General features: G+C 35.2%; 1 protein-coding gene and 1 pseudogene across 17 annotated transcripts; both read left to right on the top strand.

Annotated features, from left to right (window-relative positions):
- The first annotated feature begins 1655 nt into the window (after positions 1-1655).
- On the top strand, positions 1656-8778 carry LOC136209303 (uncharacterized). Of its 17 annotated transcripts, none has more exons than XM_066000738.1 (7): positions 1656-2032; positions 2295-2345; positions 3583-4875; positions 4979-5025; positions 5449-5553; positions 5900-6098; positions 8517-8778. In XM_066000738.1, exons 3-6 carry the CDS (start codon positions 4839-4841, stop codon positions 6092-6094), a joined length of 384 nt encoding a protein of 127 aa, XP_065856810.1. In that variant the 5' UTR covers positions 1656-2032; positions 2295-2345; positions 3583-4838; the 3' UTR covers positions 6095-6098; positions 8517-8778. The 17 variants fall into 17 exon arrangements, 10 of the variants coding, with proteins under 10 accessions (XP_065856810.1, XP_065856812.1, XP_065856808.1 ...); XM_066000740.1 differs by lacking the exon at positions 8517-8778 and adding an exon at positions 6537-6819; XM_066000736.1 differs by lacking the exon at positions 8517-8778 and adding an exon at positions 6528-6819.
- Positions 8779-23264: 14486 nt separating this feature from the next.
- Positions 23265-25097, top strand: LOC136208150 (uncharacterized mitochondrial protein AtMg00810-like; annotated as a pseudogene).
- The last annotated feature ends 255 nt before the right edge of the window (positions 25098-25352 follow it).

The following is a 25352-nucleotide window of genomic DNA, read 5'->3' as shown; positions in this document are numbered from 1 at the left end:
CAAAATAAAACTCAAACTATATTCTAGAAAAAATCATAATCGTTGGATGTTTTGACAATCAATGGCTATGATCTATTCATATAAAAACAAACTAATAACACCTTAAACCTAATCTTTCTTCACTTTTGACCGTTACCTCCCCAATCTTCCTCCTCCTTCTCTGTTTAGTGAACCCTAAACACTCGCTAGCGGGCGGTTACCTCCTCAATGACATCAATGTTTCTTTTAAGCGGAAATTTCTCTCTTATGGTAGATTCATCTAGCGTAAGTCTCTCCTCTTTTCTTCTTAATTTATTCACTCATCGATGACACCGCGTTCTTCTATATGTTGGGGAATGTGTCCTATAGGCAAGCTGTTTTAGGATATTTCTATTTAATAAATATTATTTTGATTTAACATAGTTGTGATTAGAATTGCAAGACTAGTCTTTTATCACATTACACAAAGTGTTCATACAAGTCGATGCATTATATATGATAGAACTAGTATGAGGCTTTAAAGACTTGTATGTAATATGTTTTATATTTTGAATATACAACTGATCTCACAAGTTGTAAGTATATAGATACCTAGGCAGTTACATGAATGTTTATGAATGCGTTTAGGCATTAGAGACCCTACATGAGATTTTAGATGGATAAAGAATCCTAAATGCCATTTGATAACATTCCAAATTATTCTTTCTAGAGTGAGGAATAATGACAAATTAATAAAAATAATGGAAAATTAATAGAAATAATGACAAACCTTTATTCCTTCTACGATTAATGCATGATTAACGTAGAATTAATGATAATTAATGCAGGGTAAATATGCAATAATAAAGAAAAAGATGGAGCCTTCAAACACTATGCCACACCATATGGATCGAACCGTGAAAGATACACCATAAGAAGATACGCCCCGATGAGAGCGAGTAAAAGAGACTCATCATTGTTCTCAAAGAGAGCATACATACGTCTTGACAGTTTTAGGAATACCAAGGGAGGCTCCATTTGTCTCCCTCCTTCAAGTTGAAGGCTTCAAGAATTAATAAATTCTTCTATCTTGAACCAGGAGGCACGAAATGATTTGAATTGAAGTCTGGTTTCATTTGCTTTTTGTATTTGTTTGTTGTTAATTGTTTCTTTAATTCTTAATTATCTTGAATTATGGTTTGTTGATTGTAATTTTGTTGTTCTTTATGTTCTGTTCCTGTTAAAAGCCATGGTTTTTTTTTGTTTTCCGTGTTCTATTTATTTCTAAAATGTGTTGAGATATGATTATTATCTTCATGATACAATATATTTTTGGGTTTAAAATTAAATAGGGAGCCAAGGTCACCATATTAGTTTTTATTTTCTTTCTAAAAAATTAAGTCTTAAAGCACTACAAGAAAACAAGGTATTTGTGAGAAAAAAATAACGAGAATAATAAAACATTCTCGTTAAATACATAATCTTTATAATTTTAGTGAGAATAACCTATATATTTTAATATAAATAACAAAATAATTTATTTATTAAATTTTATTTTATTTTATTCTCATTAATATCTCTATTTTACTAATTTACTAAATCCCACCTTTTGTTATTCTCATTATATTATTTCAGTGTAATTTTAATAAGAATCTTTATTCGTACTGAGCTTTCTAAATAATTTTTCCCCAAATTATTTCACTTTACCGCCACCCATTCCCCCCTAATTTTTCAGCTTCCCTCCATACTTTTAGGGTTCGCTCCATTCCTTTCAGCAAAAACTTAGACAAATTTAGTATTCTCAAATTCATTCCTTATTTTCGATTTCGCACATAGCGTCAAACCTCAATGCAGTTGAAATTCACGGCTTAGAACCTCTTACGGAATCACTACGCGCAAGTCTGCGACCTTGTATGTGTCGTTTGCGACTCTCCAACCACCCGCAATTAGTCTGCAACCTAGTCTCTGATGGTACCAAACCATTTTCCATCCACGCGCGACTTGCTTCAGTTCAATGGCTACTCTAATCAACGTTTTCCTGCGTCCATACCTAATTGTTTCAATTCTCTCCAATGTAAGTTTTGCTTTGCCTTCTAGATTATTCCTCTGTACCTATGGCATATCCCTTTCGGGTATATTCTGCAAATGCTTAGTTCTGTTAAGGGGTTTAATTGACTAGGGCATTTTAGATTTAAAGATTGGAAACAAGAGTGAGGTAGAAACTCTCTTCTCTCTTCTCTGCTTGCAACGGGATGGAGAACTGAAAGTACAATTTTTTACTTAGTTGTTCATTATCTCATTTGTAATATTGCTGATGTTTATAGTTTGTAATGCAGTTTGTGTTTGTTTCAACTGGGCTTGGACCTCCTTAAACATGTTAAGCACTTGTGAGTGAGTCAACTTTGTCTCTGTTTTTTGGTTTCTATTTTTGCTCATTCAATTCATTAAGTCACAGTGCTTTAACAAGGATGAATTAATAAAGCTCTTACATGTAAATGTGAAGCCATTTCGACAAGAACCAGCCATTTTGGGTTATTTCACTTAAGCATGAAGGACATTTGCCAATTGATTCCTGTTTTGCCATTTCTTTTTGTATATCAATATATTTGATTGAAGATTTGAACTTCGTTTTTGTGAGGGTTTGATAGACTCTAGCTTGGTTGAATTAGCCCAAGGCTGTGGTTGTGGTTGAATTAGCCCAAGGCTGTGGTTGGAAAATCACTGAAGTCTCTTGGTATTGCAGCCTGTGTAAAAACAACTGATATATCGATGGAAGTAGTGGGTTCTTATTGCAAATCTGTTGAAACCTTTTCACTAGATTCAGAAATTATCGAAACTAGTGTTGTTCTTTTGATTGCCCAAGGATGCCCTTCTATTAATGTTTTGAAGTTACAAAGTATTAATGTTACATATGAGGCTTTGATGGCTATAGGAACTCGTTGTTTGTCATTGGAATTGTTGGCTCTATATAGTTTCCCGCAACTTACTGATAGGTTAGATATTCTAGCTGAGCTGAGCTATTGAAATATATGTCATGGGCTCTGAATTTCTCCTTACATTAATCTGCTTTTCACAAAGGCTAAAATATGGATGAACTTTAGTTTCTTTGTTTTCCTATCCTTGAGGATGTGCTATATCAAGGAAAGAATCTTTTGAGAGGAAGTGTGCTCGTTTTACATTACTGTTATCTTCTAATTTCGATTTTTCTTTATTTTGTATAAAATTTGAACTGTATTATATCATCTTGGGGATTTCAAATAACTCTGGCAATTCATGATGATTAAAGTTTCTTCATTGTACTCTTCAGCTGTTTGTGTGCCATGGGGATAGGTGTAAGAAGTTGAAAAATCTTACTGTTAAGTGATTGCCACTTCCTTAGTGACAGGGGTTTAGAAGCAATTGCCACTAGTGATTGCTACTTGAGGAGATTGGACAATTTTGGTTGTAATTTCTCTGTCTCTATTTTTTTTTTGCTTTGTTTGTTTGGAAGCCTTCTCCTTTTCACCCTTTCAATATCGAAAATTGTTCTATTGATTTATGTGTAGTTACCATCTTTAGACTGTTTGTTTGGCAGCCTTCTCCTGTTCGTGTGTTGTCATGACTGAAACTTTTGACTGTTTGTAGGCACCTTGCTGAGTTGGCTTTATTATACTGCCAAAGAATTAGAAATCATGATCTTCTAGAAATGGGAAAGGGCTGTAAGTTCTTGTAGTCTCTTCAACTGGTAGATTGTTTGAGTGTTGGTGATGATACTATTTGCAGCATAGCTAAAGGTTGTACGAATCTGAAGAAACTTCATGTTCGTCATAGTTATGAGGTTAACTCTCTACAAAGGTAACCAAACTCCCTCCACAATATCTGTCATTCTTTTTCATGAAAGGAGCTTGAGAGACAATAATCAAAACCACTCCTCCATCAAATGTCTACTGGATCTTCATTGACAAATATCACTCCAGCAAACAGTAGTAAGCTCAGAAATTCATCATCAAGGGGTCATGTTAGCAAAAGATCTAGCAGCAAAAAAGATGTGCAATTAAGCCTACCGCGTCAATTGATAGGTCTGCTCTAGATTTAGGAAAATGTCACAGTGGAAATACTCTTTCATTTGCAAAAAAAGAGAATGAAGGGTGACAGAAAGAGTAAGAATCTGCTTGTTATTGTTTTTTTATAAATTGCTTATGAATATTCGCTTGTGAAAATCCACATGATTTCTCAATCTTATACTAAGTCTATGTTAAATGAATTCATGGTTAATACAATTATTTATGCTGAAGGTTGAAAATAAAACTCTAATGGTTTATACTTCAGTGTTGAAAAAGCTCTTATTCCTTTTCTTTCCAATGATTTTTACATATTTACTTCCTATACACATATATAGTACAAGACATTTGATTCAGGGGAAGTTGTTTTTTGACATTAGGTTTTCAATTGTTCTAGGGTGATTCTAAAAATATATGAAAGATAGCAAGACTTTCAAATTGTTGTTTATGGCTAATGTTAAAATTTAAAAACTAAAAGTCATGGTTATTTCTTGATACCACTTGCATTGGTTTTCTTTGTCGTTCACTGTGTGTGCTCTTTTTCGATAATGTTATTTTAGAGTATTCTCAAATCTTGTGTTGCGATTACTGCCGCCAATTACCACGCTATCTGATAGTCATGTAGAAGTAGGTGAAATTGACCGATAGCGTGTTGAAGAGCTTAATTATGTTATTAAGGTGCAGATTAGCAGTTTGCTGAATGGAATCTACAATTTCAATTTTATATAGAAGAGCTTAATTATATTTGTGTTTCTTTTAAAATAGTGTTCAATTTGTTGGAATTAATACATGATAGTTTGGATGGAGAATCAGAGGTCTTAATTGATCCTAATGGGCTGAATGAGGATGGAACTGTTTCACTTAGCAGGATTTCTAGGTAGTCCTTCCATTGGAGTATCTTCACTTTCAAGGTAGAAATTAAGGTAAATGTATGGTTTTCTCTACATATTAATTAACGAAATTTGACATGTTTGCTGCAGGTATAATTTATAGAGACTTGAAGCGAGAAAATATTTCAACACCTAAGGTATATTCTATTGATTGCTTATGAATGGATAAAATTGCACAATCCGCTACTTCAGAAACTTCTTTATTTTTTTGGGTTGAAATGTGCCTGTTCTAATTAAGCATGGGATTTTGAGTTTTGCTAACAAGGTATGGGTTTAATATTTCTTGCACAATGCATCTGTAAGTGTTATTGAAAAAGGTTGGTCTTTGGTGCTCCGTTTTAACCCAAAGTTTGATTTTTAAAGTACAAAGCTTTTTTATTTTTCTGTTGTGTAATTTTGATACTCAAACATGGAGTTCGTCTGAAGAATTTGGTCCTCATATGTATTCTGTAGAATGGGTTTAGTGAACTTGAAAGCAGAGAAATATGAAGCTCTGCGTCTGTGCAAAGAACATATGTGATTCATAAAGCAAACAATTGATTAAAGGTACAATCTTGCAGCAGCTAATGTCTCTTATGTCAACTCTCCAAAAAACATTGGTATTGTTGTACGGAGATTCGCAGAGGCAGAAAAGGCAGCTGATGCCAAATGAAATTGTAGTCATGGTAGGGATGTGGCTTTTTTCCTTTTCTAGTTTTTGAATGAAAAATATTCTTTGATTTTCCTCACAAAGAGCTTTTCACAAGTAACAACTCATGGAATTTGACTGCAAACCCGGTCTTTTTATTCTCCCAGATTTAAGCCTTTTCTATGAGATAAGCTCTATCTTTTTCTAAGATAGCAAAATGTTAATTCAATACTGACATCCAATTCTAGCCAGTTGCATTTTCCACATGTTTACACTTTACACTATATTTGGAATCTTTTACTTTTCTGACATATCCTTCATGTTAATTAGATTCATAGATTGTCAACGTGAAATTTGACCTTTCTTATGTGCACCTTCTGCAGGTACCTGAAGATATTCTGGTTAACGGAGTGGTTGGATGTAGGCAGGTGAAGATATTCTTTTTTACTAACTCTGTGTTTGCAGAATTTGGATTAGCAGATCAAAATAAAAAGTTGGGTGATATTGCTGCTTCTCACTTGCTTAACTTATGGAGTGGTAAGGCTAGCAGTGGAGGCGCCTCTTGGGAACTCTCCTAACGGGGTAAGTTATATGAGATTTCTATAACCTTATTAATTTTCTGAAATTCATGTGGTTTCTTTCGTACCCATTGATCTGATGGATTTCATGGTTTTATTTGTGCGTTTATTACAAATTGATGACAATTAATGCTTTCATGTGGTTAGCAATCAGTCTCAGGAGTGTTAGAAATTTGTTGTTATAAAGATGGAACTGTGCCCTTTATGTTATGATTGGGAATGGCACAACAGTGTGAAATTTAATGAAATGATATATACTAGAGGTTGAAAAGAGGTTGAAGAAACAGAGGTTGAATAAAGCTGGAAGATTTTTCTCCCTCTTGGCCCTATGGTCTTTTAATTAGAACATGGAAGATTTTTGCCTCAGACACATTTTTCATTTTTTTTGGTACTGCTAATTAGGTATATTAATTATAGGGCTTGCATTGTGTAGGTTGTGTAGGTTGTTGTTTGTCCTACAGCGGTTAGAATGCTTGGCTATGCCATGTTTGTTGGAGTCGGGCATCCCGGTAGAGCTTTTATATAGGATGTTGATGCTGATTGTTTACCAATATGTAAATCCAAGCTATTCTATTGCTCATGTAATGCATTTTGTTTCTCCATGTTGTGGCTTTTTTCTCTTAGTGAATTGAAATGGAACTTTGTTTTATAATTTATTGTTGAATTGTATTCTTATAATTAATAAGCAGAATATTATTATATACCGTAAATATTTTTTTTTATCATGATAAAATCTTTAATGAGGGGTTTTTGAATCATTATAAAAGATTTAATGAGAAGATTTTTAATTATTATATAAAAAATTAATGAGAATATTTCTAATTATTATAAACAATTTAACGAGAAAAGTTTTTATTATTATAAAAAATTCTGATGAGGACAATTAATCTCATTATATATTGTGATAATGAGAATGTATTTTATTCTCATAATTACTTTTAGTAAGGGACCCCTGTAATGAAGGGAGCCATGAGAGTAATAATTCTCATTAAAAAGCCTTTCATGAGAATATTTGGACTTTTAATAATAATTTTTCTTCTCATTAAAAGCCTCTTTTTTTGTAGTGGAGTTTGATCTTACAGAAAATATTAAGTTTAAAAAAGCAGAAAATATTTTCAAATTAGGACCAAATTTGAGTTTTTATTTATGTTCCTGAGTTGTTTGCTTTACTTGATTGAATTATGGTTTGAGTTGTTTGCTGCAAATTGTAATATATTGTAACTTAGTTATTTAGCATTTTTAATATAGCAATTTTGCTATCCAATATAGCAATTTAGCATTTCAATTTAATAAAAGTTGGAACCAATTTAACAGAGTTTGAAACAATTTAACAAACTTAACAATTTTTTTAATCGTATGTATAGTTTGTCCCATTATCTATAAATCTTGGATCCGTTCCTACTTTATAACCATCCATAAATGAGAATAAATACATTTAAATGGCAATTAATAGTCATTAAGGGGAGGTTTAAAAAAATAGTCATTAAGGGGAGTAATGACATTATTGTTCGAATACAACATCATTAATGTCAAAGGTTACAAAAACCTATATAAAAACCTCCACTCTGAGGTACTCTAGGTATGCCTACTTATTCTTCTAAAAACTCTTGTCAATTATTCTTATTATTCTCAAATAATCGGAGTGTCCCCTGCTAATCCCAACGACACCTCATAGGGAGGAGATTCTAGCCAAGGAGATTTACACTATACTAATCTCATAGTGTTTAGGTATAACTAATCCCTAGACTCAAATAATCATCATTGTAATTTTGAACTATAATGGTAATACTTTGGCTTTCATCACGACGCTCTGTAAATAGGGTTTGCTCATGGGTGTGATTGGGTGTTGCATGAAGCAGTTGCAAGGTAGTTGAATGATAGATTGAACATGCATCACTCTCGGATTAAGAGAGATAAATATGCCACTTTTTGTGAGAGACTTGCTCTAAATCCTTGTCACATGATATATTCCAAATTGAAATTGCAAATTTCATGAATCAAGAACTTTAAAGAGAGAAAACCACATTTTCTATTCTTTGTATATATATAAACTAATTACCTTTACAAGATTTATCTAATATAATACTAAATATTAACATTAATATGTAGTTAACACAATCCTCGAGGATTTTATTAGGATTCGGAGAATTGTGTTACTATAAGAGTATTTTGCCAAAAATATTGTATATATTTTTTCCAACCTTTACTTCATCCTTATTTAAAAAAAATATGCAAAAAAGAAAACATTATTTCATCTTTATTTCATCTAAATTGTGTCACTGTCTTCCTTCCTATCTCTTAGCATTGTTTCTTAATATAAGGCGTTCATCTATCTATAAGAGTTTTCTTCCTCTTTTATCTATATATAGATACTATCTCATCTCTAACCTTTTCATATTTACTGCTATTTCATATTTGCTAGGAGTCAAAGTTTGAAGCTTTTCCCTCATTGGCTGACAAAGAAAGATGCTCATGCTTTCACATGCAGAACGTGAAATGTAGTCGTTTTGTGAAGCAACAAAGGACTAAATTCTACATCCTTCGGAGATGCATTACATTGCTCGTTTGTTGGAATGAAAATGATAATTAGTTTGTTTCTTCTTTAGATTTTCGATATTATATCTTACTTTAATAGGTATTTTGATAGAAGCTTGAAAATGTCATATCTTGTGTAGTAATTTTCAAGCTCATATTGTCGATTGATTGAAAATCTACTATTCTTTAATGGATCAAAAGAAAAGTAAATTACTCAACATTTGTTTTTAGGTTGTATTTTTTCTTTGTAGAGAATCTTTGCTTGGGAACAAGCAAAAGTTCAAGTGTGTGGATGTGATATGAACCCAAAAAGTTCATATTTTAAGTACCTTAATGTCTTCTTTTATTAAATAAATTAAGAGTTCATTAATAGATTTAGGTATTAAATCTATTACGTGTTTTATTCTTCTTTTCAAGTACTTAAGAATAATTTAGGATAAACTTGCCCATAAAAAATAAAGGAACCAAGCTTATGAAGAAAGATGAAATTCTAGATTGCGCGAGTATGCAAAACTGCGAGAGCGCGCTGTTTCCAGATTTTACACAAAGTCACACACACTTCACCTAACCGTTTCCTTTCCTAGAAGTAAATATCATTCTGGAAACATTTTAAAAGACATTTTAAAAGACACTTCACGAGATTTGGACGAGATTCGATCCATAATTCACTTTTGCATCAGATTTAAAACAGGCATACTGGTAGTCAAGGGAACTTACCTAGTGCATAGCTTCCCAAAGTGCCAACGCCTCTACCAGTGATGCTTTAGCACATCTAGAGGAAACTATGTTGAGACAACCCTTTAATTCCCCACGACTACCTCAGATTACAATCATGCACCATACCTGTTTTCTTCCGTGAAGATCGCAATGTCTACATTGTAATCTTAAATATAAAATTTGTTTCAGCTATTATAGATTTTCCATAACTTTTTTTCGTTTTATTCTAAAAGCTACTTTAAAGTTAATTTTATTAATTAATCTTCAACTTACAGCTTTAAAGTCATATGGTTATTAAGGAATTAAATCTCATTCATATAATTAAATTAAATTAATATTGATTATGAACTCATTTAATTTTCATTAACATGAATTAATTGAGTAAGATTAATTCTTTATTAAATAGATTAATTGAGAAAAAAACATTTCAATAGTCTGCATATCATTTTTGGCTCATTTGAAACAGATAGACATTTCATCTAAAGAGTTAAATTCTTATTTTACAATTTTGTATTCGAAAGGAAAGCATTTCCTTTACAAGGTTAAGAAGAGATAATATCCCTCACCTGGCGATTGACCAACTATTGTTCCCTAAAGATCAATTTGTTAACGTTTCACCATAACTTTCTACATTATCATTATGCTTTCCAGCTTGTGCCACTGTATCATGGAAATTTTCTTTAAGAAAAAGTGGACATACCCTCTCTAGCAAAGATGAGATAACACAAACAAAGCATGAAAACAGAGAAAGACATGAATAAGCAAAAAAAAAAATGTTGCAATGAAAGAACAAACCATGAATAGAGCTGGTATTGTAGTGAACGAGCATATATAATGCTGATGAAGTTTCCACAACATATAGTTGTCATAACATCTGAATCAATCTGACCAAGATTTAGTGTAGAAGATGATACAAGAAACATGAGTGCGATTAAAGGGAGACAACATCACAAAGAACTTCATGCCACACTCTTAAAAACATAAATAACCACAACTCACAGTTTGCCTTGAGATTCTATAAGAATGAGCCACTACATTCTGATACACCAAACCCGTGCTTAGTGGATACAACTCTCAAATACCAAAACTTAAAAATGTTGGTCCCGTGTAACGTGACAAGATTAGTTCCAAGGGGAGTTAGGAACTATTTAAAAAATTTCATGTAAGGCTGACTTATATTTAGAACTAAGACTTTTACTAAGTCTTTTAGCACAACAATGTTGAGTAAGGTTAGAGGCAGGTTTAGTCAACTGCTGACTAAAATTGTTTCTACCGTGTGTCAGGAGATAGCACTTAAGTCTATTCCTGAGCTCAACTCTCAAATTACTCAACTCAACGTATGTTCGTTAACGTTTTACTAGGTAGTACTTAGCAAGCAATATATAAAGGAGTAAAGGGTTAGAAGTTACTCAGCAGACTTATCCTGGTTCGGCCTCTCCGCCTACGTCCAGTCCCTGGAATTCCTTTCGAGCTTTTCGAATCCTCTACTGAGCTCTTTAAAGGTAGAGCACAAACTGTTTACAAATAGTCACTGAGTATACAAGAGTACCTTCCTCTATTCTTCTACTCAATACTATATCTACCGCTGAGTGTTATAACCGAGCAACTCAGCTTCTCCTTTCTATACTTCTAGAAATGATAAAGTGTTTGTTCTAACAAAAGCTAAGAATACTTTAGATGAATTAATCACTCCAGACTTTTACACAAAGATATGAATTGGTGTAGGAAATTGCTTTGCTTTTCAATACAGAACTTCGAGTTATGATTTGGTCAACGTTTCGACTTGATGAAGATCTGCATAGAGTGAAGCGTTTGAGAGACCTATTTATAGTGACATTTGAGGCACCGATCATTTTGAATTTCAAAATAACTGTTGGAGGGAAACGGATTCCTGTCGCTTTCATCCGGTCAGTGCTCAGCGTCTTCGGCCAATAAGAATGTTGTATCTTCTGTCTTCGTCAGGGATCAGTTGCTTTTGCCCAGGTTGGTCAGAGTGTCTCCACATTTTGGGAAAAGTCTTCCAGACAGCTTTCTACTTCGTCTGAACATTTCCTTAAGTGGAAATACTTTGTCTCCAAGTTGTCCAGGCCAGCCGTTGACCTGACTTCCTTGTCGCTTGACTCAGCAGCTTCGTCTTGAAGCTTTTGAGAAGGCTTCTCGATCCTTCTCTCTGTTGGGCTGTGTTTTGTTCTGTTTGTGCCCCGTTTTGGTCTGCTTGGGTCGTGTGGCTTTCAACAGTTGACTTGGGCTTGACTTTCTCTTGTGGGCTTTTGGGCCTTACACTTTTAATGTCTTGATTCTTATAAATCCAATTTACTCAACATTGAACAAACACATTAGTATTAATAAATCAAAACACTTAAATTTAATGTGTTAGAATATATTTATCATGGTGAATTAACTATACTTAAATAATTTTGTCAAATCAAAATCACGTGGAAAGGTATTTCAACAAAAAAAATAGACCATCATTTTTATTATCATTTTTGTTCTCAAAAGTAATCTAGATTTTACATCTCAATTCCATATATAAAACAACTAATCAATATGCATGCAGCAAGTATTAGCAACAGCAATGAGACTTTGCTTTCATACAAAAATGGGTTCATGAATTAATAAATTTAAAGTTAACAGAGCTAATATAAGAAAATATTAAAATAAATACATACTTTTAACATTAGCCATAAAATCTTTAAAAACGTTAGCCCATTTTTAAATCTGCCAGTATTAGGCAACTTTATTATATAATTGAGTAAAATGAATCTGCAGTATTAGGCAACTTTATTATTTTAAAAACGTAATTGAAAAACCACAAAATAACCAATCTTAAACTCTCAAACGACCTTAACTCTAAGATTGCAACTTAGATTGAAACCACAAACTACACTCTAGAGCTTAAAGAAATGGTACAAACTTATATTTAATGTTTCCATGACTGGAGGTAGAGAAGCACCTCTTAGGAGCTGCAGAAATTCTAAAGTCGCCGCCAAGAACATTTCGATGACCGATCGCATTAATGTCATCCCCATTTTCGCAGTTTTTCCTCACTCTTCATGGACGGTTAGGTAGGGAGCCGACAGAGCTGAGAGGAATGGTGAGATAGAGAGTCGCCCACCCCCATTTTCATAGTTTTTCCTCATTCTTCATGGACGATTAGGTAGAGAGCCGCCAGAGCTGAGAGTAACAGCGAGATAGAGAGTCGCCCATCCCCATTTCGCAATTTTTCCTCACTCTTCATGGACGGTTAGGCAGAGAGCCGCCAAATTTGAGAGGAACATCGAGATAAAAAAAAAAAAGTCGCCTGTCGAAGTTGAAAGAAGGAAAGGGGAAGGATGAAGAAGATGGAAGGGTTGAGAGAAAGTGAGGTAGTAGGGAAATCGACATAAAGAGCGGAACATAGAATTATCTGGAATTAATTAGGGTTAGGGATAGTTTAATTTTACAGTTAGATATGTGCTTTTATTCTTTCTTATATCATTATATAATTTTATTTTAATTATTTTATCACAAACCCCCAATATTTATTAGGGTTTTTGTCAAATACAACAGTTATGCCATTTCCTTTTTACAGATTTTTTCCCATTATCTTGTCACGTTTTTTTTAATGGATTGGGTGATGGGTTTTACACAATTAATTAATTTTTTTTGGTAGGAAAGGAAAAGAAAAACAAAGCAAAAACCGAAACAATAACTAGCCTGAGATTAGCCTAGGGAAGCTAACCCCCACCCTATCTTCAAAAAGAAGAGAAGAAAGATAAACATGAGGATAAGAAAGGACCGAGACGCCCAACATCCCTTCATGACCAGCAGCCGCCAAACGATCAGCTACCCGGTTCTGCTCTCTGAAGATATGGCTGAACTTTATGAAATCAAAGGAAGAACAAAACCTTCTAATACCTTTGATAAGATTTTGGCTATTAAGACAAATAGCATTTGTATCAGAAATCATATTGATAGCCTCAAGGTTGTCAGATTCTACAATCAGCTTCCACAAACCCAGATGTATGGCAAGCTTCAGGCCAGAAAAAATCCCCCAAAGCTCAGCCGAAAAGGACGAACCCAAACCTAGATTATGAGTAAACCCAGACAACCAGGCACCCCCTCATCTCTCAGCACACCTCCTGCAGCAATCTTACCATCCTTGAGGCAAGAGCCATCAGTGTTTAATTTCATCACCCCTTCCTTAGGTCTACACCAACCAAGGAGATGAACAGTCTTCTTCTGGGTCGCCCTCGCCAGAGAATCACCTTTGAAGCTATCAGAAATATTGAATAATTTTCCCGAGAAGAACTCAACTAAATTAGGAATAGACACAAATTTGCTTTCAAAGATTTCCTCATTCCTCCACTTCCAAATCTGGTGACAGACAATAGCAAAGAAGATATTGTACCATGCTCAAGGTTAGCCAATAACTTCCCACTAACTCCATCAATAAACCAATCATGATCAGAGTGAGCCAAGAAAGTAGAAAGTAAGTTGTGAGGAAGAACTTTCCTCCACACCTCTTTACTCTTAGTACAGTCCCTAAGAGCATGGCAAATAGTTTCAATATGCCCTATGCACCTGCTACAAGCACCCGAATCCACCAGATGCCGTCTATTTCTATCCAAATTAGTGAGAAGCCTATCCTTAACACCAAGCCTTAGAAAGCTCCTAATACGGTAAGGAATTTTTAAAGTCCAAATGATTTTCCAAACTTCAGAGTGAGGACCCGTCCCATAATGGTTGAATGCCTCAAAGGCAAACTTACAGGTATAAGCTCCATTGTTAGTCAAAGCCTAACAATGACTATCCCTATCTTCCTCCATGTTACTTATCTTAACCCCCTAATTCTCAGGAGCGTATCCAGACTAAAAAAGGATTCAAATTTAGCCCAAATCCAATCCCCCTCAGAATCCACCATATCAGCGATCATCCAATTGCGGATATTCCTGGGTGGCAGGGAGCTACACACTTCTAGTAAGGGTTTACCTTCAATCCAGATGTCATTTCAGAAGCTGATGTTCTTCCCATTCCCCACCTCCTAGCCTATGCCAGAACAAATTTCTGAAAACACAGTACTGAGACCTTTCCACAAAAAAGAACAATTGACAACTCTCTCCTTGGGACCCCCAAAAATCTTATCTTTTCTATATTTTTCACAAAGGAGACGAACCCAAAGAGAAGATGGGAGTTGCCACATTCTCCATAGAAGTTTTATTAATGAAACTTCTGTGGAGAATGTGGCAACTCCCATCTTCTCTTTGGGTTCGTCTCCTTTGTGGAAAATATAGAAAAGATAAGATTTTTGGGGGTCCCAATGAGAGACTTGTCAATTGTTCTTTTGTGTGGAAAGGCCTCAGTACTGTGTTTTCAGAATTTTGTTCTGGCATAGGCTAGGAGGTGGGGAATGGGAAGAACATCAGCTTCTAGAATGACATCTGGATTGGAGGTAAACCCTTACTAGAAGTCTGTAGCTCCCTGCCACCCAGGAATATCCGCAATTGGATGATCGCTGATATGGTGGATTCTGAGGGGGATTGGATTTGGGCTAAATTTGAATCCTTTTTTAGTCTGGATACGCTCCTGAGAATTAGGGGGGTTAAGATAAGTAACATGGAGGAAGATAGGGATAGTCATTGTTGGGCTTTGACTAACAATGGAGCTTATACCTGTAAGTCTGCCTTTGAGGCGTTCAACCATTATGGGACGGGTCCTCACTCTGAAGTTTGGAAAATCATTTGGACTTTAAAAATTCCTTACCGTATTAGGAGCTTTCTAAGGCTTGGTGTTAAGGATAGGCTGCTCACTAATTTGGATAGAAATAGACGGCATCTGGTGGATTCAGGTGCTTGTAGCAGGTGCAGAGGGCATATTGAAACTATTTGCCATGCTCTTAGGGACTGTGCTAAGAGTAAAGAGGTGTGGAGGAAAGTTCTTCCTCACAACTTACTTTCTACTTTCTTGGCTCACTCTGATCATGATTGGTTTATTGATGGAGTTAGTGGGAAGTTATTGGCTAACCTTGAGCATGGTAATATCTTCTTTGCTATTGTCTGTCACCAGATTTGGAAGTGGAGGAATGAGGAAATCTTTGGAAGCAAATCTGTGTCTATTCCTAATTTAGTTGAGTTCTTCTCGGGAAAATTATTCAATATTTCTGATAGCTTCAAAGGTGATTCTCTGGCGAGGGCGACCCAGAAGAAGACTGTTCATCTCCTTGGTTGGTGTAGACCTAGGGAAGGGGTGATGAAATTAAACACTGATGGCTCTTGCCTCAAGGACGGTAAGATTGCTGCAGGAGGTGTGCTGAGAGATGAGGGGGGTGCCTGGTTGTATGCGTTTACTCATAATCTAGGTTTGGGTTCATCCTTTTCGGCTGAGCTTTGGGGGATTTTTTCTGGCCTGAAGCTTGCCATACATCTAGGTTTGAGGAAGTTGATTGTAGAATCTGACAACCTTGAGGCTATCAATATGATTTCCGATACAAATGCTATTTATCTTAATAGCCAGAATCTTATCAAAGATATTAGAAGGTTTTGTTCTTCCTTGGATTTCATAAAGTTCAGCCATATCTTCAGAGAGCAGAACCGGGTAGCTGATCGTTTGGCGGCTGCTGGTCATGAATGGATGTTGGGCGTCTCGATCCTTTCTTATCCTCCTGTTTATCTTTCTTCTCTTCTTTTTGAAGATAGGGTGGGGGTTAGCTTCCCTAGGCTAATCCCAGGTTAGTTGTTGTTTCGGTTTTTGCTTTGTTTTTCTTTTCCTTTCCTCCAAAAAAAACTAAGTCTATTATTAGTTTTTTTTAACAGTCTATTATTAGTTTTTTTTAACAGTCTATTATTAGTTAAATCTAAAGAAAATCAGTAAATGTTAAAGACATAATAATAATAATATTAATAATAATAAAATATTAATTTTTTAGAAAAAAAAAATAAAATATTAGCAAAAGAAAAAAAAGCTCTTTTATGTATTAATATAAATATACAAGCCTAAATAATGTTAAAATTAATAAACTTAATTATTTTAGTTAAAAAAAACTTTCAAAATGCATCACGTGAATGCTTTGAAATTGGAAGAAAATAACTGGTCAAAGTTGCCTAAATAATTAAAGTATGGTTGACAATAAATATAGACACATTATTATATATTGTTTATTATGTATGGATGAAAAAGATACTCTGCAGAAAAATCGTAAAAGTGATCAAAAGGCTCTTACTCTCATCCATCAAGGTTTGGATGAATTAATGTTCAAGAAAGTAGCCGAAACTACCACCGCCAAACAAGCGTGGGAAATTTTACGAGTTTCTCTTCAAGGGGAGGAGAAAGTTAAAAAAAGTTCGTTTGCAGATGCTGAGAGGAGAATTCAAGACGATGAGGATGAAAGAGACGGAGGCCATTAGTGATTACTCATCCCGAGTAAAATCTGTCGTAAATCAGATGCGACAATATGGAGAAAAAATTGAAGAGTCCATAATTGTTGAAAAAATTATGCGATCACTACTACCAAAGTTTGATTATGTAGTGGTGGCTATGGAGGAGTCCAGAGACATCAGTGAAATGTCTGTTGATGAAGTTGTAGGGTCATTACAAGCACGCGAGGAACGGTTTGAGAAACGAAGAGAAGATTCCGCAGAACAAGTCTTAGCAACGAAGACTGTGTTTAAAAATGGCGAAGGTAGTCAGTCTGGCAGAGGACGCGGAAGAGGTCGAGGCGGAAATGGTAGAGGACGGGGACGTGGCAGAAGTCAAGGCAGAAATGAAAACGGCAACAACAACAATAAGAGAAGCACTCAATTCACCAGAGGTAGAGGAAGAGGTCGAGGACACGATTAAGGAAGAGGAAACTGGCGGCCGAATGAAGGACGCGACAAGTCCAATATTCAGTGTTATAATTGCTCTAAGTATGGTCACTACGTGGTAGAATGTTGGAGTCTGCCTAAGGAGGTAGAGGAGACTGCCAATAATATTCAAGATGAGGAAGTAACTGGCACTGTCTTACTTACCTACGAAGGTGAAGAAAATCGCGAAAATAATATATGGTATCTTGACAATGCGGCAAGTAACCATATGTGTGGTGACAAGAAGATGTTTGTGGAGCTCTATGAATCCGTTCGCAGCAATGTTGTATTTAGAGATTCCTCCAAGGTTCCTATTACAGGCAAAGGAACAATTCTTATTCAGCTCAAAAATGGCGCTCACCAGTTTATTGATAATGTTTATTATGTTCCCAACATGAAAAGCAATATTTTGAGTTTGGGACAGTTACACTAGTACAGAAATGGCATATAGCCACGACTTATTTGCCACGGTCCTATAGGGAACCGTGGCAAATAATGTTATTTGCCACGGTCCTACAAGGAACCGTGGCAAATAATGTTATTTGTCACAGTCGTTTAAGGAACCGTGGCGAATAACACCTTATTTACCACGGTTCCTACAGGGACCGTGGCAAATAAGGTGTTATTTGCCACGGTTTCGTACAACCATGGCAAAAAGTACCTTATTTGCCACGGTTGTTATGAAACCATGCCAAATAACATTATTTGTCACGGTTTCATACAATCATGGGAAAAGTAACTTATTTGCCACGGTTGTTATGAAACCGTGGAAAATAATGTTATACATCAATATTAAATACAATCAGATATTCATTTATCGAATCTAATTATTTATTTACCTAATCTATTTAATAATTTGTGAATTTTATAACTAGAATTTTCAAAATTTAGTTTAAATATATATAATCAAAATTATATTTAATTTTTTTTATAATTTTTTTTATGTATATAACTTTTATAATAAATCATATTTTTGTATTTCTAGAATTAATAACATGAATATTTCAATTAATATATAATTTTAAATACTATTTTTTTCTTTATAAATGATGAAAAATAAAAATAAAAATTAAATATTATATCATATTCTTTGAAAATGACGGACAGAAATAATTCAATTGATTTTGGGTTAAGATGCAAAAATACCCTTAACGTTTTGGGTCAGGAGCAAATTTACCCCTGACGTTTAAAATGGTGCAATTTTGCCCCTAACTTTGGAAGTCAAGAGCAATTTTACCCCTAACGTTAATAAATTGGGTCAATTTCAGACACTATTATAAAACACAGATATTTTTGTTTCTTATTCAGCATTAATTGCATAACAATTCGTTCTGAAAAAAATGATTTCATGTTTTTTTATAATTTAATAATAGAATTTGAGATTAATATTTATAAATTTGGTGAATTTATTTTGTCTAATTCGTACAAAAAAGACAGTATATTTTTTTTTATTTTTTCACATCCCAACGTATGTTTATGATTTGTTACTGATAAAATGACACACGTATGAAGTGTAGATGACAAGATTCATGACCGAAAAGACAGTTTGATGAATTATTTCTCAAATTGACCCAATTTATTAACGTTAGGGGTAAAATTGCTCTTGGCTTCCAACGTTAGGGGTAAAATTGCACCATTTTAAACGTTAGGGGTAAAATTTCTCCTGACCCAAAACGTTAGGGGTATTTTTGCACCTTAACCTTGTATCAATTGAATTATTTGAATGGATCCTTTTATAAGAGATTTGATGTAAATAATGGTAGTATAAAGGCTTAATACATTAATGCACCCTTCAACTTGGCAACTTTTTTCCCTTGGCACCCTAAACTTTCACATTAACCTATTACACACTTTAACTTGGCTAAATTGAACCTCTCACATTCTGAATTGTGGTAAAATATTTACATTGCTGGTGCGTGCTCTCCACACACAACTGATATGTAGAGTGTCCAATAATAAAGTGACAGGTGTTATTAAAATTGAAAAAGAAACAAATAATAGAAAAACTCATGGTTAATCACTGTAAATCTATTAAAACTGAACGAGCAAAAAATGGTATTTAGGGATTTATGTTTCATCCTCTATCCCTTTGTTCTTCATATCCTCTCTAACACTCTGATTTTCTTCAAATTAATTCGATCAATTCTTCGTTCAAAACTTCATCAGTTGTTGATTGATTTTCTATCACGTTGTTCTTCACAGGTCGACAGCCACAACAGATCAGCAAAAGAGAACTTATGCAAATAGATAAATAGGAATAAAAAATCAGGAAGGCATGACTATAATATGCTAAAATCCACTACTTTATGCTTGTATAGAAGGGAAAAATGGCATCAAGAATCTGAACTGGGTCCTGCTCAGTCAATTTACCTTCTATTGTTGTCAGCCTGAAGAACTCATCTTTTGAAGCATCCACACAGTTTCGATTAATATCACAAATCTCACTATTTAGTGAAAGTGGAAGAAAAGTATTGGAGACTTCATGCTTGAAAGCATTGTGCAGCAATATGGAATGAGTGTTTATTTTATAGGTAATTTGAAACTTTTTACTGAACCTGTGAGGATTGCAGCAGAAAAACTTCTTCCTAAGTTCCTCTCATTTGCCATTAACATTTGGTAAGAAATCAACAAAATGAAAAGGATAATCGGAAAAGGGTGAAACCACTTGCAAAGATGCAGGCCGAATAACAGACTAAATGGAGATGGTGGAGAAAAAATATTGAAGAAGAAGAAGGTGGATAATGTGATTAGTGCGGTTGAAGAAGAAGAAGGTGGATTGGTAATAAAGGAAGTCTTGATGGTAAGCAACCACGCGCTTCAATTTTATGTGTTACGCATCCATGCCACGTCAATTATTAAAGGTATCAATTATGCAAATTAGTGTGTATGAGGTTCAATTTAGTCAAGTATAGGTGTGTAAAAGGTTTATATCAAAGTTTAGGGTGCCAAGAGAATAAACATGTAAGTTTGAGGGGTGTATTTATGTATTAAGCCTAGTATAAATTTAAAAACTAATACAATAAGAGGAGCCTATTTTATAATTAATTGGGGGCAATTTAATAATATGAAAAGTCTAAGTATAAATTTGGATTTTAGGGCTAATTTTTAACAATTGCAGTCGCCTCCTATCTTGCCTTCTCCTTCTCACAATAGCCAAACCTAGCTTCTTTCCATGGATGCGTTTTCCTCCGACTAGCTCATTCTCTTTTCGGTTCTCCTTCTCGTCTTCACTATCTCATGTCGCTGAAATCTAACACAGAGCTCACCTTATGGTTGCCCGGAGACTCGAGTTTCACAAGAGTATTGGTGGGAATGTCGATCTCTCTAATCAAAATGCTCATGCTGCTACGGTGGTTGTCAAAGAGAAGGTTTCTGAGCATAGTCAGGTGAGAGAGAGAAGAGTTACTTCTATTGTTTCTCGGCTCGTTCATATCTATTACTTTTATTGTTTCTGAATTTCTTATGTAATTTCTCTCCGCCTCTCACTTTCTTTACTTGAGATGAGAGGAAGTAAACGAATCACAAATTGATATGAACGACTCACGATATTTAGTTCTTAGATAGAGATGAGAGGAAGTTAAACGACTCACAAATTCACGATTCCTTTTGTTTTTTGTTTCCTCCCTTTTTCCCTTTGTCTCTCTCTATCTTTTTCGGTTTTCGAACCCTTAATTTGTTATGTTCCTTAATTCTGAGATCGCGATGTGGAGAGGGAAAGGGAAAATCTGAGCAAGGGTAGCAAGGCTGTTCCTGTGAATTGTAATGAAGGCCAGAGCAAGCCTAAACGCCAGATGAAGACTCCTTATCAACTTGAAGCTCTTGAAACGGCTTATGCTTGTATGTTTTTACATTCTTTACTTGTTTATGCAAATTAGTGTGCTTAGCTTTTGTTATTTGCTGTTTTTTAAATGTGTTTATGTTGTTATATTTGGATGTGTAAGTTGTTGGGATAAATTTTGAATTTTTATGAGGTCTCTGTTGCGCTTGTTTCTGAGTCAGTTTATTGATTTTTCTGTTCTTATTTTCATGGTTTAATTAGTGGAGACTTATCCATCGGAGGCTATGCGGGCAGAATTATCAAAGAAGTTGAATCTCTCTGATAAGTAATTGCAGATGTGGTTTTGTCACAGAAGGTTAAAAGACAAAAAAGAGACTCCTCCCAAGAAACCTCGCAAGCCTCTGAGTCTCCAATGGAGAAGATAAGGACAATAGAACCTGAGACTGGTAGTGATTATGCATCTGGTGGAGAGATGCCTATACTGGTGCCGACTCCGGCAGTTCAGAATTCAAGAAGAGGAAGCTGAGAAAGAGGAGAGTTATGTTTATTGTTTCGCCGCTCGTTCAGAATTCAAGACGTACTTGTTTCTCTTTGTAATGGATTTATATTTCTAACTTTTCCTTTTAGGATTTTTAACTTGGGAAAATTCATGTTGCCCTTTTGAAGCTTCTATTCATTGATGTTGAAATAGAGCTTAGTAGTGGATTTCTGTGTCATTTAAGTATATCATCCATGTTTCTTCTTCTTCACAGATGAGTATATATTTCTCTACTATGATTATAGTTTGATGCATTATATAGGTCGGGTTTTATTGTTGTAATATTTGTACTTATGATAAGGGATTATAGTTCAATATTAGAGCTCCATTCAATCCAAAATATTTTATTTTATTTTTTTACATAAAAATATATCATTGGCCACGGGTTTTTTTTAAACCGTGGAAAATGCTAATAATAACTACGGTTTCTAGTTTGAAACCGTGGCTAATGTTCAGTCATTTTTGTACTAGTGGACATTAGCCACGGTTATTAAAACAACCGACTCTAATGATCAGAGTATTAGAGTCGGTTGTTATAAACAACCGTGGCTAAAGACCCCTTTAGCCACAGTTGTTTGTAAGAACTGTGACAAAAACGTAAGGCATTAGAGTCGGTTATTTGTAAAAACTGACTCTAATGCCCTTCTTTGGCCACGGTCATGCAACCGTGGCTAATGACGTTAAGCATTTGCTACGCCTCCTTTGGTCACGGTCGTACAACCGTGACCAATGACGGTAAACGACCGTGGCCATAGGCCATTTCTGTACTAGTGTTACTGGAGAAAAATTACGAAGTTCACATGGTGGATCGGAAACTACTCTTGTTGAATGAGAAAAAAGAGTTGATTGCATGAGTACCCATGACGAAAAACAGAATGTTCACAATTATCATTCAGACGGACATGGCCAAATGTTTGAAAGCGTGTGTGCAAAGTCCCCCCTGGCTTTGGCATTTACGGTACGGGCATCTCAATTTTGGAACTGAAGTTGTTGGGACAGAAGCATATGGTAAACGGATTGCCTCAAATTGACCAACCTCATCAACTGTGTGAAGGATGTCTTGTTGGAAAACAATTCAGAACCAGTTTTCCAAAGGAGTCCATGTCAAGAGCAAAGGCGCCACTTGAGCTAGTTCACACAGACGTGTGTGGACCGATCACTCCACAGTCTCTTGGTAAAAATAAATATTTTCTACTTTTCATTGATGATTATAGTAGAAAAACTTGGATGTATTTTTTGAAGGAAAAATCAGACGTTTTGAGATATTTAAAAAATTCAAAGCCCAAGTGGAGAAAGAAAGTGGTCATTTTATTAAGGCACTCAGATCAAACAGAGGCGGTGAATACATATCCATCCATTTCAAGAAATTTTACGATGAGCATAGAATCCGTCATTTCCTTTCAGTCCCCAGATCACCTCAACAAAATGGCGTAGTAGAAAGAAAGAATAGAACGGTGCTAAACATGGTGAGGAGCATGTTAAAAAGCAAAAATTTACCGAAGGAGTTATGGGCCGAAGCAGTAGATTGTGATGTCTACCTGTTGAACAGATCGCCAACTGTCAGTGTTTGGGATCAAACTCCACAAGAAGCATGGAGCGGAATAAAACCCAGTATTTCTCATTTGCGTGTTTTTGGCAGTGTTGCTCATGTCCATGTACCGGATGAAGAACGCAAGAAGCTAGATGATAAAAGCAAGAAATATTTGTTTGTGGGCTATTCAGAACATTCTAAAGGGTACAAAATGTTAGATCCTCAGACTCAGAAAATCATCATCAGTAGAGATGTCACCATTGATGAAGAAGCAGTTTGGGACTGGACCGGTGAAAAAGAAAATAGCTACAGTTTTTTATCCTTTCATGGATGAAGACAATGATCAGGAAGAACCAGCCACAGTCGCAGCCACAACACCAGCAACCAGTTCGACACAGCAAGCTCATCCAGTTCGAGTTCGTCCTCGAGTAATGAAGATAATTCAGATGAACATCCGCCCGGAAAGCCTAAAAAATTCATACCAATTAAAGATCTCTATGATGTAACAAGAAATCTCGATGATGAATTAACTCTTTATTGTCATTTTGTTAATGATGAACCAACAGATTCAGAAGAAGCAATAAAAGATGAAAAATGGAGAAAAGCCATGGAAGAGGAGATTCATTCGATCGATAAAAATAAAACATGGGAGCTGACATCACTTCCGGCCGGTCAAAAACCCATTGGAGTTAAATGGGTGTTCAAAGCAAAGAAAGATGCAAACAGTGAAATCGTCCGACATAAAAGCAAGATTGGTGGCAAAAGGGTTCAGTCAACGACCCGGAATTGACTATAATGAAGTTTTTGCTCCTGTTGCCAGAATGGAGAGTATCAGACTGGTAATTTCTGTAGCTGCTCAACACGGGTGGAGAATCCATCAAATGGACGTGAAATCCGCATTTCTCAATGGATATCTGGAAGAGGAAATTTATATCCAGCAACTACCTGGGTATGTTGTGAAAGGTCAAGAAAATAAAGTGCTAAGGTTGAAAAAGGCACTTTATGGACTTAAGCAAGCACCACGAGCCTGGAACAGTCGCATTGATAAATATTTTCAAGAAAATGGTTTTGTCAAATGCCCACATGAATATGCCCTGTATAAAAAGGTGAAAAATGGAGATATGTTACTTGTTTGTTTGTATGTGGATGATCTCATTTTTACAGGGAACAATCCTAAGATGTTTGAAGAGTTCAAGAAGACAATGGCTCGTGAGTTCGAGATGACTGACATTGGTCTAATGTCATATTATCTTGGCATTGAAGTGAAGCAGAATGACGACGGAATTTTTATTTCTCAAAGTGGTTTTGCAAAGGAGATCTTAAAGAAGTTCAAGATGGAAAATTGTAATTCCGTCAGCACGCCAGTCGAATGTGGAATCAAGTTGACAAAAGATGAAGGTGGAGACAGAGTCAATCCGACATTATTCTGAAGCTTGGTCGGAAGTCTCAGATACTTGACATGTACGAGACCAGATATTTTTTATGCAGTTGGCTTAGTAAGTCGATACATGGAAGCCCCAACAGTATCACATTGGAATGCAGCAAAGAGAATTCTCCGTTACGTGAAAGGTACAACTAATTTGGGATTACATTATTCAAAAACTGACGATTTCAAATTAGTTGGATATTGTGATAGTGATTGGGCCGGTGACAAGGATGACCGAAAAAGTACAACTGGTTTTGTATTTTTTCTGGGTGATACTGCATTTACATGGAGTTCGAAGAAGCAGGCAATTGTGACGTTGTCAACCTGTGAAGCTGAATATGTTGCTGCAACCTCATGTGTCTGTCATGCAATTTGGCTCCGAAAATTGCTAAAAGAATTTCAGATGAGTCAAAATGATCCAATGGAGATTTTTATCGATAACAAGTCTGCACTGGCATTAGCGAAAAATCCTGTGTTTCATGATCGAAGTAAACACATTGATACGAGGTATCATTTTATTCGGGAGTGTATTGAGCAAAAAGAGGTAAAATTGAATTACGTGAAGACTCAAGATCAAATTGCAGATATTTTCACGAAGCCGTTGAAGTACGATACGTTCAGCCATTTGAGAGCTCAACTGGGAGTCACGAAAAATTAAGTTTAAGGGGGCATGTTAAAATTAATAAACTTAATTATTTTAGTTAAAAAAACTTTCAAAATGCATCACGTGAATGCTTTGAAATTGGAAGAAAATAATTGGTCAAAGTTGCCTAAATAATTAAAGTATGGTTGACAATAAATGTAGACATATTATTATATATTGTTTATTATGTATGGATGAAACTCTCTATATTATATATAGAGTTGTGTAATTGTATGTGTTGGGGTAGCAAAAAATAAAAGAAAGAAAGTG

This window comes from Euphorbia lathyris, chromosome 10 (genome assembly GCF_963576675.1).
Source record: "Euphorbia lathyris chromosome 10, ddEupLath1.1, whole genome shotgun sequence".
Classification (NCBI taxonomy): Eukaryota; Viridiplantae; Streptophyta; class Magnoliopsida; order Malpighiales; family Euphorbiaceae; genus Euphorbia; species Euphorbia lathyris.
Note: the sequence above shows the minus strand (reverse complement) of the source record. Positions and strands in the feature narration are given on the sequence as shown.